Source organism: Propithecus coquereli, unplaced genomic scaffold, assembly GCF_000956105.1.
Source record: "Propithecus coquereli isolate 6110/MARCELLA unplaced genomic scaffold, Pcoq_1.0 Scaffold519, whole genome shotgun sequence".
NCBI lineage: Eukaryota > Metazoa > Chordata > Mammalia > Primates > Indriidae > Propithecus > Propithecus coquereli.
Genome location: NW_012151052.1, coordinates 1,319,590 through 1,333,836, shown reverse-complemented (window position 1 = coordinate 1,333,836; position 14,247 = coordinate 1,319,590). Strand labels below are relative to the sequence as shown.

The following is a 14,247-nucleotide window of genomic DNA, read 5'->3' as shown; positions in this document are numbered from 1 at the left end:
AAATTTCCTCAGAAAAACACTGCGTTAAAAAATTGTAATTGTCAATTGATTAATCTTAGCATGAAAATCTTAGCGGTGTCAAGTCAGAGAAAAGGAAGGAGAGAAGGAGGTGTTTGTTGGTTTTAAAACGTGAGCTCTAAATTTCCCATGGAACTGGAAGTCTCTTAGTCATGATGCAAATTTATTTTGAAATTTCCAATAACATCAAAGGAAGGCTTGTGATTTTTACGTTTAGCTAAAAAGATCTTGGATTTTTTAAAGTTTGAAGAAAAACTGTGAAAGAAGGCATTTTTAACAAATGCGTGTATTTCAAACTCTTCATTTTGCAGAGGAGGAGACTGATGCCTAAGAGGCAGAGTTAAGGTACTGGTTAGTGACATTTCCTTGGCCTTGGTCTCAGAGGATTAGGAAGTACCAACAACCCAGGCTCGATCTCTGATTGTAATAAGAAAGTAGGGTCAGTCCAGGAGGCCCATGTTTATCTCTGAAGCAGGGGCGCCCTGGGTACTTACTGCTTGTTTGTTCTAGAAGATTTCTGCCGAGTCTCCTCCTGGTCATCTGCTATGTCACCTGCAGTCTGGAGAGGAGGTGCTCTCAAGGTGTGTGGGTGTGTTTTTCCTTGAGGAGTGACCCTGAAAAGTTGCATGTTGAGTTTTCATATTAAAATGAATTTTGTCAAATGAGCTCATAAATGGGACAGGTATATTTTGAAAACTTGCTGTTTTTGTCCTCTGAGAAGTTTTGCCCAAAAAGGGGAAGGGGAAGGGAGCTTTGTTTTGCTGGGAAGTAAAAGCACAGTGGCAAGAATGGATGCAGGAGTTTAGATGGTTATTGGTTCCTATCAGACCCTTGGTTTGGATAGAACCTCCGCAGTTTTCAGCACTGTTTGGATGGGGGCTTGTGGGATTCACCCCGGAGCCCTGCTGCTGCCCTGGTGGGAGGGGAGCCTGGGTGAATGAGGAGAGTCTCTGTCGTGGCCTCCACACTCCACGGCTCCCCTGCAGCAGCAGGCCATGGGCCAGGGTGGCAAACTGGCCCGTGGGGTCAGTAGGATCTATGCCAGGATGCATTTCTACCCGACACCCTTCAATCTTCTTTCTCCAGGGGTGTCTGACCAGAGAAGTTGAGGATCTGGACCTTTGGAAACCACAGAGCAATTTTAAATAACAATTTTTGGAGAAATATTTAAAACAATAAAACACATTGTTTTCATTTAGAGTCCTTTGCAAATGTGGAGGATTCATTTAGGGACACATGCATTCTTTTCTCTTTTTTTTCACAAAATGATTCATTTTTCTTAAACTAAGAGAGGAGAAAGACTGGGTGGAAGGAGGTAATGGATTAACGTGAAAGATAAAACTTTTTCTTTAAGCAAGCAAAACTGTGTTTTCACAAATCCCTGGCTTGCCCCCTCTCCCTCTAGAACCTTACTCAGCCTCCATGTCCCAGAGCAGCCACGCCAGGCCCACAGAGCTGCCTCTGAAGGGAGCTGGTTGTCCTCTTGGCTATAATCCTGAGTCCAGAGGAGATTAGATCTGGCCGGAGATTGGGGGAGCACCCAGGCGTTGCCCCATGTGCCTGCAGATGCTCCAGAACATTTGCTTGCGCACACCCACACACAATCTTCCCTGTGCACCAATTCCCTGGCAGAGGGAAGCACCATAAGGAAGGATGGAGCAGCTTTGGCCATCACTAAGGGCTTCTCATTCGCACCTAGAGACCCTTTCTTATCTACACCCAGGCCCCCACATTGCTCAGGCTGTTGAACCTGCAGACCAGGCTGGAGGTCAGCTCAGTCCTGTCCCTTTCTAAAGCCTTTCCACGTGGAGGTGAAATCTAGGACCTCACTGCCCTTCCCCGAACTCTTCTCCCAAGTTCAAAATCCTCAAGGAGCAAGAAAGAAGGCAGGTGGCTGTGTGTCTTAGGGAAGAGAGAGGAGTCCGAGCGGAATGGAGTGTATGACCACTCTATTAACTCAATACGGTGAGGGTGCGGATCTTGTCTGTGTGGTACAGAGGGGACCAGTCTCAGGGGCTGATCAGGGTTCTGCTCTGGAAGAGGTCACACCTGCGGGGAGAAGGTGGAATGATCTTGCCTGCAGTTCTGTGAGCAGGCTCTACCTTAAGAGCCAGGCATAAGCAAAAGTTCCCTCCTAGAAAAGAAAAGGCCGCATCCTGGTGAGCAGATCAGAGGTGAGGGGAGCACACAGGGTGTCCTAGAGAGACATGTCTCTCACTTCTGGTGGTCAGTGACCCCAGGAGGACCCACGGAGCTTCATCCTCGGGTCCTGAGGCCTCCATCTCCCGCTCCTAGAATATATACAGGCCTTCTGAGTTGGGGCTCAGCTGCCTTCCTCTATTCCCTCCGCTGGAAACAGAAGCTCCAGCGAATGTTTCTAACTCCTGAGTCCACTCAGCCATGTCCCCCTTGCAAAATCCTCCCCTTCCCGCACCCCCCTGCACCCAGCCAGCCAATCCGCGGCCTGCGAGCCTCGCCAGACCCATCTCCCAGGGCCTGGGCGGGATAAAACCGGTCGGCGATGCCGGGTGGATGGGAACAACTTCGGACAAGGAGAGACGCGGGGCCCAGGGCACCCTCGCGGGCGGGCCCAGGCAGTGAAGGCCTGCGGTCAGTCGGCCAGGTATGTCGCCCAGGGGTTAGCAGTAAGGTGGTTGGCAGAGATGGGGGTTTCGAGAAAGGACAGAGTCCCAGGAAGCCTGGCAGCTTTTTCCCTCCCAAGCTAAACAGGATAATGCTGGGGCAGAGGAGGGAGAGGGCATCCGAGCTGGAGTTTGGAGCTTCCTCAGCGCACCTTCAATCTCGGATCCTCTGGGCAGGCATGATAGCTAGGCCAAGCTGAGGTTGGTCCCACTTTTCCTAAAAATCCTCCGACTCCTGGCAGGCAATGAAAGTCTAAGGGATGCGTCCTGGGAAGGGGGTCAAAGGCTGTGGGCATCGAATCTTATGTCCCTTCTCTGGGTCTGCGTAGGGCAGCGGCGTGACAGCCGGCGCGGCCAGGACCTGCATCAGTAAGCCCCGAGCCCTCGGCGGGCTGCGAGAGACTCCCTGCGATGCCTCACAACTCCATCAGATCCGGTAAGAACGCGGCGCGGCCAGGACCCCTAGCCCCCGCGCCGCCGTGCGTCTGTGCGTGCGCCCTGGTCGGAGGGGCTGGGAGTGTACGCGCGGGGCTCGCGGGATCCACCTGCGTGGGGGCGCAGCTGGGGGCGCCTTGGGCCTGGCTCTCCGCTGGAGCTCCTGCGCTGTTTTCCAGCATTAGGGTCCCCTTGGCCAGCTGAGCCGCCCTCCCCAGGCCTTGGTTTCTGCAGACCACATGGAGCGGTGAGAGGCTCTCTGTGGAGTTATAGGGGGTGTCCGCGTCCTACGCGCGGTCTTGCACGGCCCATTAGGGTGGACATCCTTCGCGCTCTCAGTCCCTGGGCTGCACCGATGCTGGACTTGTGGCTCCCCTGCCCCCGACCTCCCAGCCCTGGTCTTCGGGTGCGCGCAGCCCTTGCCAGTGACTCTCCCAGCGGGACTGTGAGCTCCCCCCATCTCTCAAGCCATCGGGAAAGGAGCCTGTGGTCAGGGGCCTGGGAGGCTGGAGCGCACTCAGACTCTCGGACTCTTCCTTGCCCTGCACGGGACAGGCGGGGAACCGCGAGCGAGCGGGTCATCTCCCTGGTAAGGAATAAACTGCCCGCGGAGCGGAACCCCACTCCCCACCGGGGCCCCGGCCCAGGGCCTTCAAAAGCGCTCGAGCTCCCATGCCGCGGTGCCTGCTCTCCCCGCTACTGGCCAGGGCCAGGAGGGGTCTTTGCCGGGAAGGAGCCCCACGGGCGCGGCCGGTGGGCACAGCCGCCCCGGCGCGAAGAGAGTGCGGACAGCGGGCGGAGGCGCGGTCGGCTGGCGGTGATGGATGGAGCCTGGCCGGCCGCGGGGAAGACAATTTATGGGGCCAGGGCGCATCGCTATCGATTTGGGCCGGCGAAGTGAGAGGAAATCAATATTTCAGATGAATTCTCGGCGAATATGAAGTCCCGCTCGGCAAACGGGACATTTATTATAATAAAGAGGGTCGGATCCGGCGCGGCGCCGGGATCTGAGATCTCTATTTAGCTGAGTGCGCCACGGGGGTCGGGCTGTGTGGCGCAGTCTCGGGTCCCAGAGCCGAGGCTCCACTAGAAGGGGAACCCCCTGGGGCGCCAGAAGGTTTTCACCCCTCTTCGCGCTAGAGCGGCAGACCTAGTCAACAGGATGATCCCTTCCTGCCCCCCATACCCCTTGAGAGAGGGGCCGAGCTGTCCGGCCGCCCTCAGCGGGCTCGGGTTTGCTTCTTGGGCCTCGGTTAGAGACCTAGTGGCTCTTCCCCGGAACGGCGGGATTGGCGAGCCCGGGGACAGAGTAGAGCTGCCTGGCACCCTTTCCCCTCCGCACCGGAGAGCTCCTGGGCCACTTTCTAAGGTCAGGACCACGTTTTAACCCATTAGTTTTTAGTCACACAGAGATACAATACCCGACGTCGCCCCCGCCTCGGGTTCAGGAGCGTTCCAGAGGCCGAGTGCGCGGTGCCGGGTGCCGGATCCCATGCCAGGCTGGTCCGGCCACTTTTGCTCGGCTCCGGGGTTCAGTCTTTTCCCCCTGACCTTCCCCTGACCTTTTGGGTGGTGACAGGAGGAGTGGATGCTCTGGGACCTCGAATTTACCGGACTGGGCCAAACTCTTCCCCTCTGACACTGCCCAAGAAATAAGACCATGTCGCAGTCCCTTGGGTTGGCTTATTTTTTTCCCCCTGGCTACCGTTTTTTATTCTAGAAGCACTCATTAAAATAAATGGGAATAAACAGGGAAAGATTTAAAAGGCACAATTTATTTTTACTTTAGTTTTAATCAGTATCAGTCCCAGATGATGAGACATCGCGCTTTCCCATTAGCTCTGATGCAAATCGCCCTTGGGTTTGGGGAGGGAGCCGTCTGCCCCTGGCCCTGCCAGGTATTTTATTTATATATTTACTTATTTATTTACTTTTTTGTCTGGGGGAGGCAGTCGGGCTACTTCTATCCCCTTCCCAAAACAAAGAAAGAAATAAAGCTGTGAGGGAGGACGAGACTTTCTTCTTTAGTTTAATTTAAATGCTAATAAAACGGAAGAAAATTGCCTATAACACAGCACAGACGGTTCAAGGCCATTCCCTGTTTCTTTTCTGAACCATTTCTTGGCAAACCTGGGCCGGAGACCCTCTGTCTTTCTGCGCAGTTCACTTGGCACTGTTGGCTGTATTTACAGCTAAATGCGTAAGCTGACCCCCCTGGTTATTTATAAGCCCATTCTCTCTTTCTCTCTCAGGTTTTAGCAGTTTTCCTCTTTTCCTCAGGCACTTCCACTTCTGAGTTTGGCTGTGCACGGGGAGCTCCCGTTTAAGTTTTCCTCTGGAGCAGAATGGGGCGCAGGCAGCCGCGCAGCTTTTCGCGGGAGCGAGGCGGAGAGCGCACCCTTTCCAATAACCCCAGACGCTCCACAAAAGTTTCCTGCGCTGCCTCCGCGGCCCAGGCCACCTCAGCTCATCCTCGCTCACCCTTGGCCGATCTTGCTTTGCAAACACATCTTATTATTTTTCTACAGCTTTATTCTGAAAGAGTGTTGAGAGCGAATTATTTTGGTGTCCGCAGGTCAGCAATGGGCTAAACGTTCAATAGAATCCGCTGGGATTTTTGTTGTATCAGGGAACAAAATCCTCTAACACAAAAACATTTTCTAAAAATATGCAAAGATGCATAAGAAATGACAAATGCCACATAAATATTAAAGTGGAAAAATACTGTATCAATGAGGAATAGAGTTTAGTAAAAGCAAGCAGGTTGTCATTAAAAGTTATGTGAAATAACGTCTCAACCCGCTTCCTCTGGTCCTGAAAATAGGCTATTCGAGTGGTAAAATGGGACTTAAGATCCAAGACGGAAAATGCCTCCAACTTCCCGGATCTGAGATCTAAAGCCCCATTCCCTCCTCTTGGTTTTAGAATGGAGGAAAGGGGAATAAATGCATTTGGGAAGAATCTGTTTTCTTCCCGTGTTTCTTGCCTGGGTTGAAAATAAGGTCTTCTGGGGAGGGCAAACAGTCTTGAGAAACATAAAGAGGTATTGGGCTTCCTCAATTCATCTTTGTTTCAAGATGGTCTATCCTCCCACCCTCCTCAATGCAAGTTAATTAGGAGATAATTTAGCTACCTTGTGAATTAGTTTTAAGATAAGTATCTTTTCAAGCTTTGTCACTTTAATTGCCCCATTGATTGATAAGAAGTAATTATTTCTAATTGACACTTTTTTGATGTCTATTGGAAGCATTTATTTGGGACTTTTTTGGGGGGTGGAAGGAAAGTTAATTAATTTTATCGGTCTATACCCAAAAGGACTCTGCCTAATTTTGCTGAAGAGGACAAAGGAAGAGAAGAGAACAAAATAAAAATCGATCTCATGGAATTTTAATTATTAAGAGATATTTTGGTTCAAATTAGAGGGCTTCTGCTAATATAATGTGTCAAAACTTTCTATTTATGGACTCAAATCTCTAATTTTAATGAGCTGCATGTTTTATAGGTATACTTTTTCCCATGGATATACTCAAAAACCCTTTATGCTCTTCCTTCGTTTTGGAGCAGGTTCCTCAGCTTTGTAATTAATTTTCGTGAAAAGTAAAATCAATAGAACTCAGTGTGCTCAAAATAAACGAAATCATTTTTGTAAGAGCTAATTGTAAGAAAGATTTACTAATAGTTATCTGTGTTCTGTAATTATTGATGGAGTTGGGTATAAAGGTGAAACTTTACTTACAGTGACATGCCTTTTCATACCGAAGACTTGGAGTAAACAGTTTAATCATTCACATCCTCCAGAACATTTTACTGTGAGAGAGAAAGAAGTGAAAGAATAAAGAGAAAAAGAAAGACACTGAAAGGAAGCAATGGGGGAGGGGAGGAGAGAGAGGGAGAGAGTGTCGGGATAGAATAAAATGAAAGCACTTATTTCAGAAACTAAGGTAGCCAGGTGCACGGAACCTCTACTATTCAATATAATAAAACTGAAATCCTGCTTTCCAGATGCATTTTTTGAATGCAAAATCTCTACCACAGCCTCTAAGCAACCCCTAACCACCACCAGATACCCCCAATTTTATATGCATAAAAAAGAGGCAGAGTCTTCCTCTGGCTGGTCCCTATCTTGGGTGTCTGGGTGTCAAAGTCATGATTTGAATTCCATGAAAAGGAAGAAACAAAATACACATTGTGCTCTGGGGACTTATAAAGAGATTTGAGGGCTGTTTTTATTTTATTTTATTATTAAAGACCCTGTGATCTTCTTCCGTAGTTATATGTATACAATCTGTTTATAGATACGCTTGTGACTTACTGACATAGGAAAACATTGCCACATTAACCCAAAGGGGAGACACCACACAGGCACACACACTCATGCACACCTAGAATGGGAGAAACACAATCACCCAAGATGCACTCCTGTCAGGTTAATTTCAGCCAGTGTCTTTTTCAAACATTTATGTATAAAATCTTGTCTGCTTTTAATGATGTTTCTCCCAGATTACGTGGAGCTGCGAGAATGAGGAAACATTTTAAATGAAAAAGAAATTTAAGACATACAAACAGCAGATAATATCACATACCAACCTCACTATTAGTGAAACTGAAAAAATATATAAATAATGCAAAAAAAAATCAGCAAGGGAGAGTTTAGTAATGGAAAATTCCCCTGCAATTAAATGAAACAGTAATTTAGTGGAGATATGCCTGAATGAATTAGCATTTATTAATTGGTTCTCATAAAAACAATTTGTGTGTATGTGTGTGTGAGAGAGAAGAGTTGGGAAGGGGGTTGTTTAAAGTATATATTTTCCACAGGAAAAGTTCCTGAAATGTTCATATCAAATTATGTCATTATCACTTTCTATTTTGTGAAAAATCCCAAGTCTCTCACTGGCAAGTTTTACCTGCTCACAGAGAGCTTGGGGGCAAAGGAAAGGAGCCCCTTTTAGATCAGAAAGAATGAAGCCGGGCTCCCCCTTTTCTTGGTACATTTCCAAATGTGAAACCAGTGGGAGACATGCTGGCAGAGTCTGCTCTGCGTAGGAACATCCAAACCAGGTCCCGGGAAGACTCCCCAGGGACCCAGCTCCTCTGGGGTACAACTAACTGAGGCAGAGGAGGCTGCTTTGTGGTTCTGGTCCCCTCAGCCCACTCCAGCATCCTTGCCAGCTCAGGCAGGAACTGCAGTTTGTAATCTCAGCGAGGAGCTTGCTAGGGTTGACTGGTGCATGGATGTGTTTACTTTCTCTCGCCACAGTTGGTCTGTCTTCAGTTCTAAGCATTTTAAAGCTGCTCTATTTATCAGTCCAAGAGGTGCTGAGTTCTCCGTTGAGCTGAGAAGCTTTGAGCTCTGTGTTCTGAGTACATAAGGAGCCAAAAGATAAAAAGAAACCATCTTGTTTAAGGGGGGAAAAAGATGATTTAAAGTGGGGAGGTGGGGGGGGGGGACAAGGGAATAAGCTCCCCTTCAAGGCTGTAGATGATTTTCGCTTTTGTTTTAGTTGAGACTTGGAGAAAGGCTGAGGCATTGGCCCCCAAAGGTCCTCACTCTCTTCAGAAGTGGAACTCGGGGGTGTAAAATAGGCTCTGTAAGAGAAGAGAATGTGCCCCCATGTTCAGAGTCCTTTGAGGGAGGGATTCTTTCTGGGTTCAGAGCTTCCTGGGTTCAGATCTTAACACTTTAGTTAGCGCAGGTTCTTTTGGGAAGGGAGCTAAAAGACATTCTGCCTAGGAAATGTTTGCAATGACTGCTTCCAACAGGGGTGCCAGACGTTTCTCTTTGGGGGAAGGAGTACAGAGAATGACAATCCAGGGGTCTCCACTCTCCCAGGCCAATCCCAGTTCCTCCAGTCCACAGCCCCTGGGATGAAGTCTCCGGATAGGGGTGGGGTAGGCCAGAATCACCCACCCCTCTTTATTTATTCCCCATCATGACACTTGTAAGTGGATCTTTGAGGGTTCACGTTTATTTCCTCTGGTCCAGAGTTAGAGCCCACAAGCCCATTTTGGTTGCCGAAAGCCCCTCCCGACCCCTCCCTTGGCCAGATGGGGACATGACGAGCGAATGTCTCTTACATGCTCCTCCAGGCAGAGAAAGCTTCATGGGAAGGTTTCTGTTTTACACCCGTAATTCACGTCGCGAAGTCTGGGCTTTACCTTAGCTGGGGGTCCTTCCCCAGGAATGGGTCTAGGTAGAAACCAGCATCTCTTTCCTGAGGCATGTCCAAGACCAACGGGAGGGAAGTTCAGTAGTCCCCCAGGGATACATGAGTCCTGTTTCTGTGTTTATTCCTGAGGTTCTCCCTGTAGTCCCAAAAGCCATGTAAGATGCCAGGTATGGCCAAGGCTCAGCGCAGCCTCCTACTTTGCTGTTGCTACTTCAACATCCAAAGAAAGAACCACTGCACAAGAGCTGAGCACACCTGGAACTTGGTGAGGCCTCAATAATGGAAGCTGTGATTCTCAGCTCTGAGGACCGTTACAAGTGTGGTGCTGTGCTGACGGCAGGTGTATCGACCATGTCATGTCACACTCACCACTCTGCCAGGCAGCATTGCTAGGGACCCTTTGTATAGAAGAGAAGGGGACTGATGCTCGGAGAGGCTGTTCTGACCGCTTTCTGCTGCCCACCCAAAGTCCAGCTCCCTGCAGCCATATAGACGGTCCGCATCTGCAATCCTGGTGGAAACTCCACCCAGAACTTTGGTCAGAAGACACAAGTGCCTGGGCCTGCAGCGACAGGCAGGGCCTTCAGTCTATCAGCTTGTTTTCTTCATCAGTGTTTCCAACATTCCAGCTTAGTTAAAACACATCCCTTTTCAGTATGGTTCTCAGTCTTCCCATCTGTGAAATGGAGGAAGCAATTCCTATCAGATGTCCCTCCCAGAAGTTAGCTGTGAAGAGGAAGGAGACGATGAGCTACTAGGACTGGCAGAGGGAGGGAGCCTTCCTTTAACACATTCCCCAAGGCAGCCGTGTCTCCACCTGCACCAGACGAAAGCAGCTATCCTCGGGCACCAAAACAGGTTGAAGGCCCACAGGGAACTTACTTCCCTCCCTTGGCATCTCCAAACCACGCTCAACCTCCCTGCCTGGGTCCAGGATGTGATGAATGTGATGGATGTGATGAAAATAGCTTCAGAGTTCCTGGGAAGGCCTGCCCACGCTGTCGGGGGCCCACAGGGTGCCCCACCCACGGGCAGCACAGCCAGGAGGTGCTGGGCACCACTTCCTCAAGTTAGTGCATTCCTTCTGCTGATCCCTCAGGGTCCCTCTCACTCGGGGGCTCAAAACCAAGGCATCTGCTCCTTCGGAGCTTCTGCAGAGGTTCAGTTGGTAACATTGGCTTGAAAGGGCTCTCATTTTGTGTTTTCACTTTTTCTTTTTGGTGTGGAGAGTAGCTGCTTAACTCCTGGGATGGCTGCATTTCTCGGATGAAAACCTGTCTTAAAGCAGAGAGAGACGTTGAGAAAGAAAAAAACATTTTCCTCCCTTCTTTTAACTCCTTTCTTTCTTCTGTCTTCAGGCACAATGCTCGTGGGGTTTGTCTTCTTTACTTGTTTTGCTAAGTGGCCTTGGAGTGACCTGAGTAGTTAGTGCTAATTAGTCCACTGGAACATATTGTCACTGTCAGGGCAGCACAGCAGAAAGGTCCAGGAGCTGGCTGGGTGACGCACCTAAGGGAAAAATGGCTTAATTTGCTGTCATCATGTGAATTGTGTGTTTGCACACACCCAAGGCCCTCTGTGTCTTGCATTTTTGATTCTTCGGTGTCTCCAGGAAGACAGTTGAACTAGTATTATTCCTGGGATAAACTCAGGGGCTGCGAGGTATTAAGAGGGTGAGATGCTTTTGAAGATACTGTGAAGCTAGGGACACGTCACAGCCTCATTCTCAGGAAAGCCCCCGGGCCCTACAGGCAGAAGGAGGGGGCTGAGCCTTGGAGGCTTTGTTGTTGGCCTAGACCTTGCTGTTTTCTCCCTGTGTGATCTTAGGCAAGTCAGCTGTCTCTCTGGGCTTGCATTTCCTCATCTGTATTAAATATGGGGATGTAGGGCTTCTGGGAAGTAATGTAAGCAAAACCAGTATCCTCACCTGGCACAGGGCAACCGCTCCAGACATTTTTCCTGCTCCATACGGTAGTGACCAGGCCGGAGAGTCTCCAGGACACATTCCCAAACGTCCCATTGACTTAGTGTTTCCTGCCAAACTCACCGTAGCTTGAAAGCCAGTGCTGAAGCTTTATTCCATTTAAAATTTAGGACAGATCTTTTAATATTCCATGTGGACAAAATAATAGGTCTACCACATACAGGTACTGGGATTAAATTAAGGGACACATAGAAAGTGCTGGCCAAGACCCCTGTGGCCATTATCAGCTGTTACTGTAGCCTGATCTGGAAAAGGATTCTTTATTTCATTTTACTGGAAAACCCAGGCACAGGGGAAGCACTGGGCTTTTGATAAAATGGGTTGTCCATGGACTTTATATTGGAATCCAGAACATTCTAGAGATTCAGTAGAATTGGTCTTAGAGCAAAAATGAGCTCACGTGGGTTTGTAGTCAGGCTGTGTGTGCAGCTAAGACAAGACCACGGAAGACTTGTCTTGGGTATTGTTTTTAATTGGCACAGAACCATGCACTTACTTTAAAAAATTAAGATCCTCTAATCCGCTGCCTTCTTCTCTCTTCTCTCTTCTCTCTTCCTACTTCCCCACCCTCCTCTGTCATACATTTTCCTGCTTTGTATAATAATAACCCAACTTTGATATGATAGCAAACCCTGGTTGATATTTGAAAGTCTCTATGATTAGCTGAGCACCAAATCTCTGACTTAAGCTCTGTTTTGCTCTTTTGCTTTAACACTGAGATTCATTCTTGAGAAGTGTCGAAGTGGAGGTGGCGGGAATGGGGTGACCTCCTGCCACTTACTGGGGCCCATTCTGTGATGAGTGTCTGGCTGGGACTTTGAGGTGGGAACCAGAAGGAGGAATGAGACTGGGAGGGAGGGTGTCAGGGTGGGAAAGGGGCTGAAGTCAAGCAGGGAGCCAGCTGTGATCTGAGGGTCAGCGGTTTAATGCAACTGAACAAGCCCTCGTGGAGTGCCACTCGCCATGTGCAGGGCGCGATGCCAGCGATGGTGGCATTTGTTGCCAGGGTCGTCAAGGTAAATGACTGGGCTTCAGTCATGAAATGAGGTGCAGGGAGCTGGGAGTCTTGCGATTCTCTTTCAAGAAGACAGACCCACAGAACCGGGAGAGGAAATAATCAGACAAAACAGTCCCATGGTGGGGTGAGGACTGAACACTAACATCTCGGTCGGTGGGAGCACCAAAGGTCATTTATCTTGAACAGCCACCCAAGGACAGCCACATTGTCACTGCTAACAGATAAGCCTCATCTGACTTTCTTGAGTCTGGTCAATCTCTGGAGCCCTCACGGTTCTAGCAGGGCAGCATGTGAGCCACTGCATGGTGGTCTACAGTGGGGCCCTGTCTCTAGGGGGCTGGCCACCTCGTGGCAAAATGTGGCAGAGCTGTAGGTGCAAGTGCCATGGAGACCTGCCCACTTCTGCCAAATCAAAATGCTTGCTGGACACTTCTAATGCTCAACCCCTGTTCCTTGATAGATGTGCAAACTTTGTAGGTCTTTCCCTCTCCAGGTCTCCTGTCTCCTTGACAGTGTGGCAAGGCCTGAGTCCTTCCAGCCATGGGGACATTCCTGGGTCCCCATATTCCCTGAGGACCCAGCAGTGCCCCATACCAGGAAGGCCCCTGTGTCCCGCCTGCTGCACCTCTCCTGTTGGCCACAGGGTTATCTGGACAGGTGCCCCATACTGAAACAGGCCTGCCTGGGCCTCAGGGCTCACCCTTTTGCAGGTGGCACCTGCTCTCAGGAGTCCTGCTGACAGTGACACAGCTGCTGTCCTCTCCTTTCTTCAGAGCCTGGCTGGGTCCTGCCGGTGGGAAGGTGTCCATCGCCCTGGGAGATCTGAGGCCCAGGAGCACATCGTACACCTACCCACGCAGTTCTCCATCCCCAACTCCCTGAAAGTCACTCTCTGTACCTGTAAGTGTAGACACAATTATGCACAACCTTCTATTGTTTGCAGGCTATTTTGCCTGAGCCCATCAATCTGCCTCACTTAGATGGTGCTGTCCTGAGGCCAGGGAACCTATCTTCGCCTTTGGTGCAGGATAAAGGGAGACACACCTGGCTTTGAAGCCCCTGTTCAACCACTTACACCTGTGTGGCCCTTGCCCTTGCTGGTCAAGTGGGACTCATGGTTCCCACCTGAGCTGCTGTGAGGACAGGCCCAGGCCTATGTGCAAGCACTTGGTCACATGCTCCCCACATCCAGCTGTCCTTGTCCGGCCCAGCTCCAGTGCCACCTCCGCCTACAGCCTTCCACGACTGCTCTTCTTCCTCCCCACCTCCCCAAGCCCTCCTAGCACTCTGTTTGTACGGCATGCCTCGCAGTCTACTTTGCATAGGAGCATTTCTCTCTGTGGCTCTTGCCTCCCAGACCTCAGATACGTAAGCACCAGGAGAATGTATGCCTCACACATCCCAGTGGCTTCACGGATTTTCTTACACCAAACAGTCTACATAGACCCAGCGTTGTTCGAGGCTGGAGGGGGCTCACAGATGAGGCCCTGTCATCACATTTTACCTCGAGGAAACTGAGACCCAGAGATGTATGCATGGCCCCAGGTCCCACTGCCCTTGGGGAGAGCAAGGACTGTGTCTCATCACCAGGGCTCTCCCCATGACCCTGGGGTGCCTTCCAGAGTATGTTAAAGGTAGAGTAAGGGCCAAGTGGAGGGAATACTGGCTGTGGCTCATTCTGAGCGAGCAGGACCCAGGGGAATGGGAAGGGGGGACCTCACTCACCTGCTGATGGAGACTGGGAAGTCCACTGAGAGCCACGGGGACAGACGGACACACATCCACACACACTCACATGTGTGCACACGTATACACACACTCACATCCAAACATGGAGACACACATGTATACACAGCCAGGCCTGGGACCACGGTGAGGCATGAAGACACCCAGGGTGCAAAATTTAAGGAGGCTGTCCCTCTCAGGCTCGTGCAAGGGCAGGGTTGGCCCTGAGAGCAAGTGCCTCCTGAGACTTTGTAG

At 50.1% G+C, this 14,247-nt stretch overlaps 1 protein-coding gene across 5 annotated transcripts in view; it reads left to right on the top strand.

The window, feature by feature from the left end:
- Positions 1-2,552: 2,552 nt before the first annotated feature.
- Positions 2,553-14,247, top strand: part of PAX8 (paired box 8) — a 58,969-nt gene continuing 47,274 nt past the window's right edge. For 4 of the 5 annotated variants that reach the window (XM_012656787.1, XM_012656786.1, XM_012656785.1 and 1 more), the window contains exons 1-2: positions 2,553-2,641; positions 2,990-3,096. In XM_012656787.1, coding sequence (XP_012512241.1) covers positions 3,072-3,096 — 25 coding nt within the window. In that variant the 5' untranslated portion in view covers positions 2,553-2,641; positions 2,990-3,071. Of the gene's footprint in view, positions 2,642-2,902; positions 3,097-14,247 lie in introns of all 5 variants that reach the window. The other variant, XM_012656784.1, reaches the window with a different exon arrangement.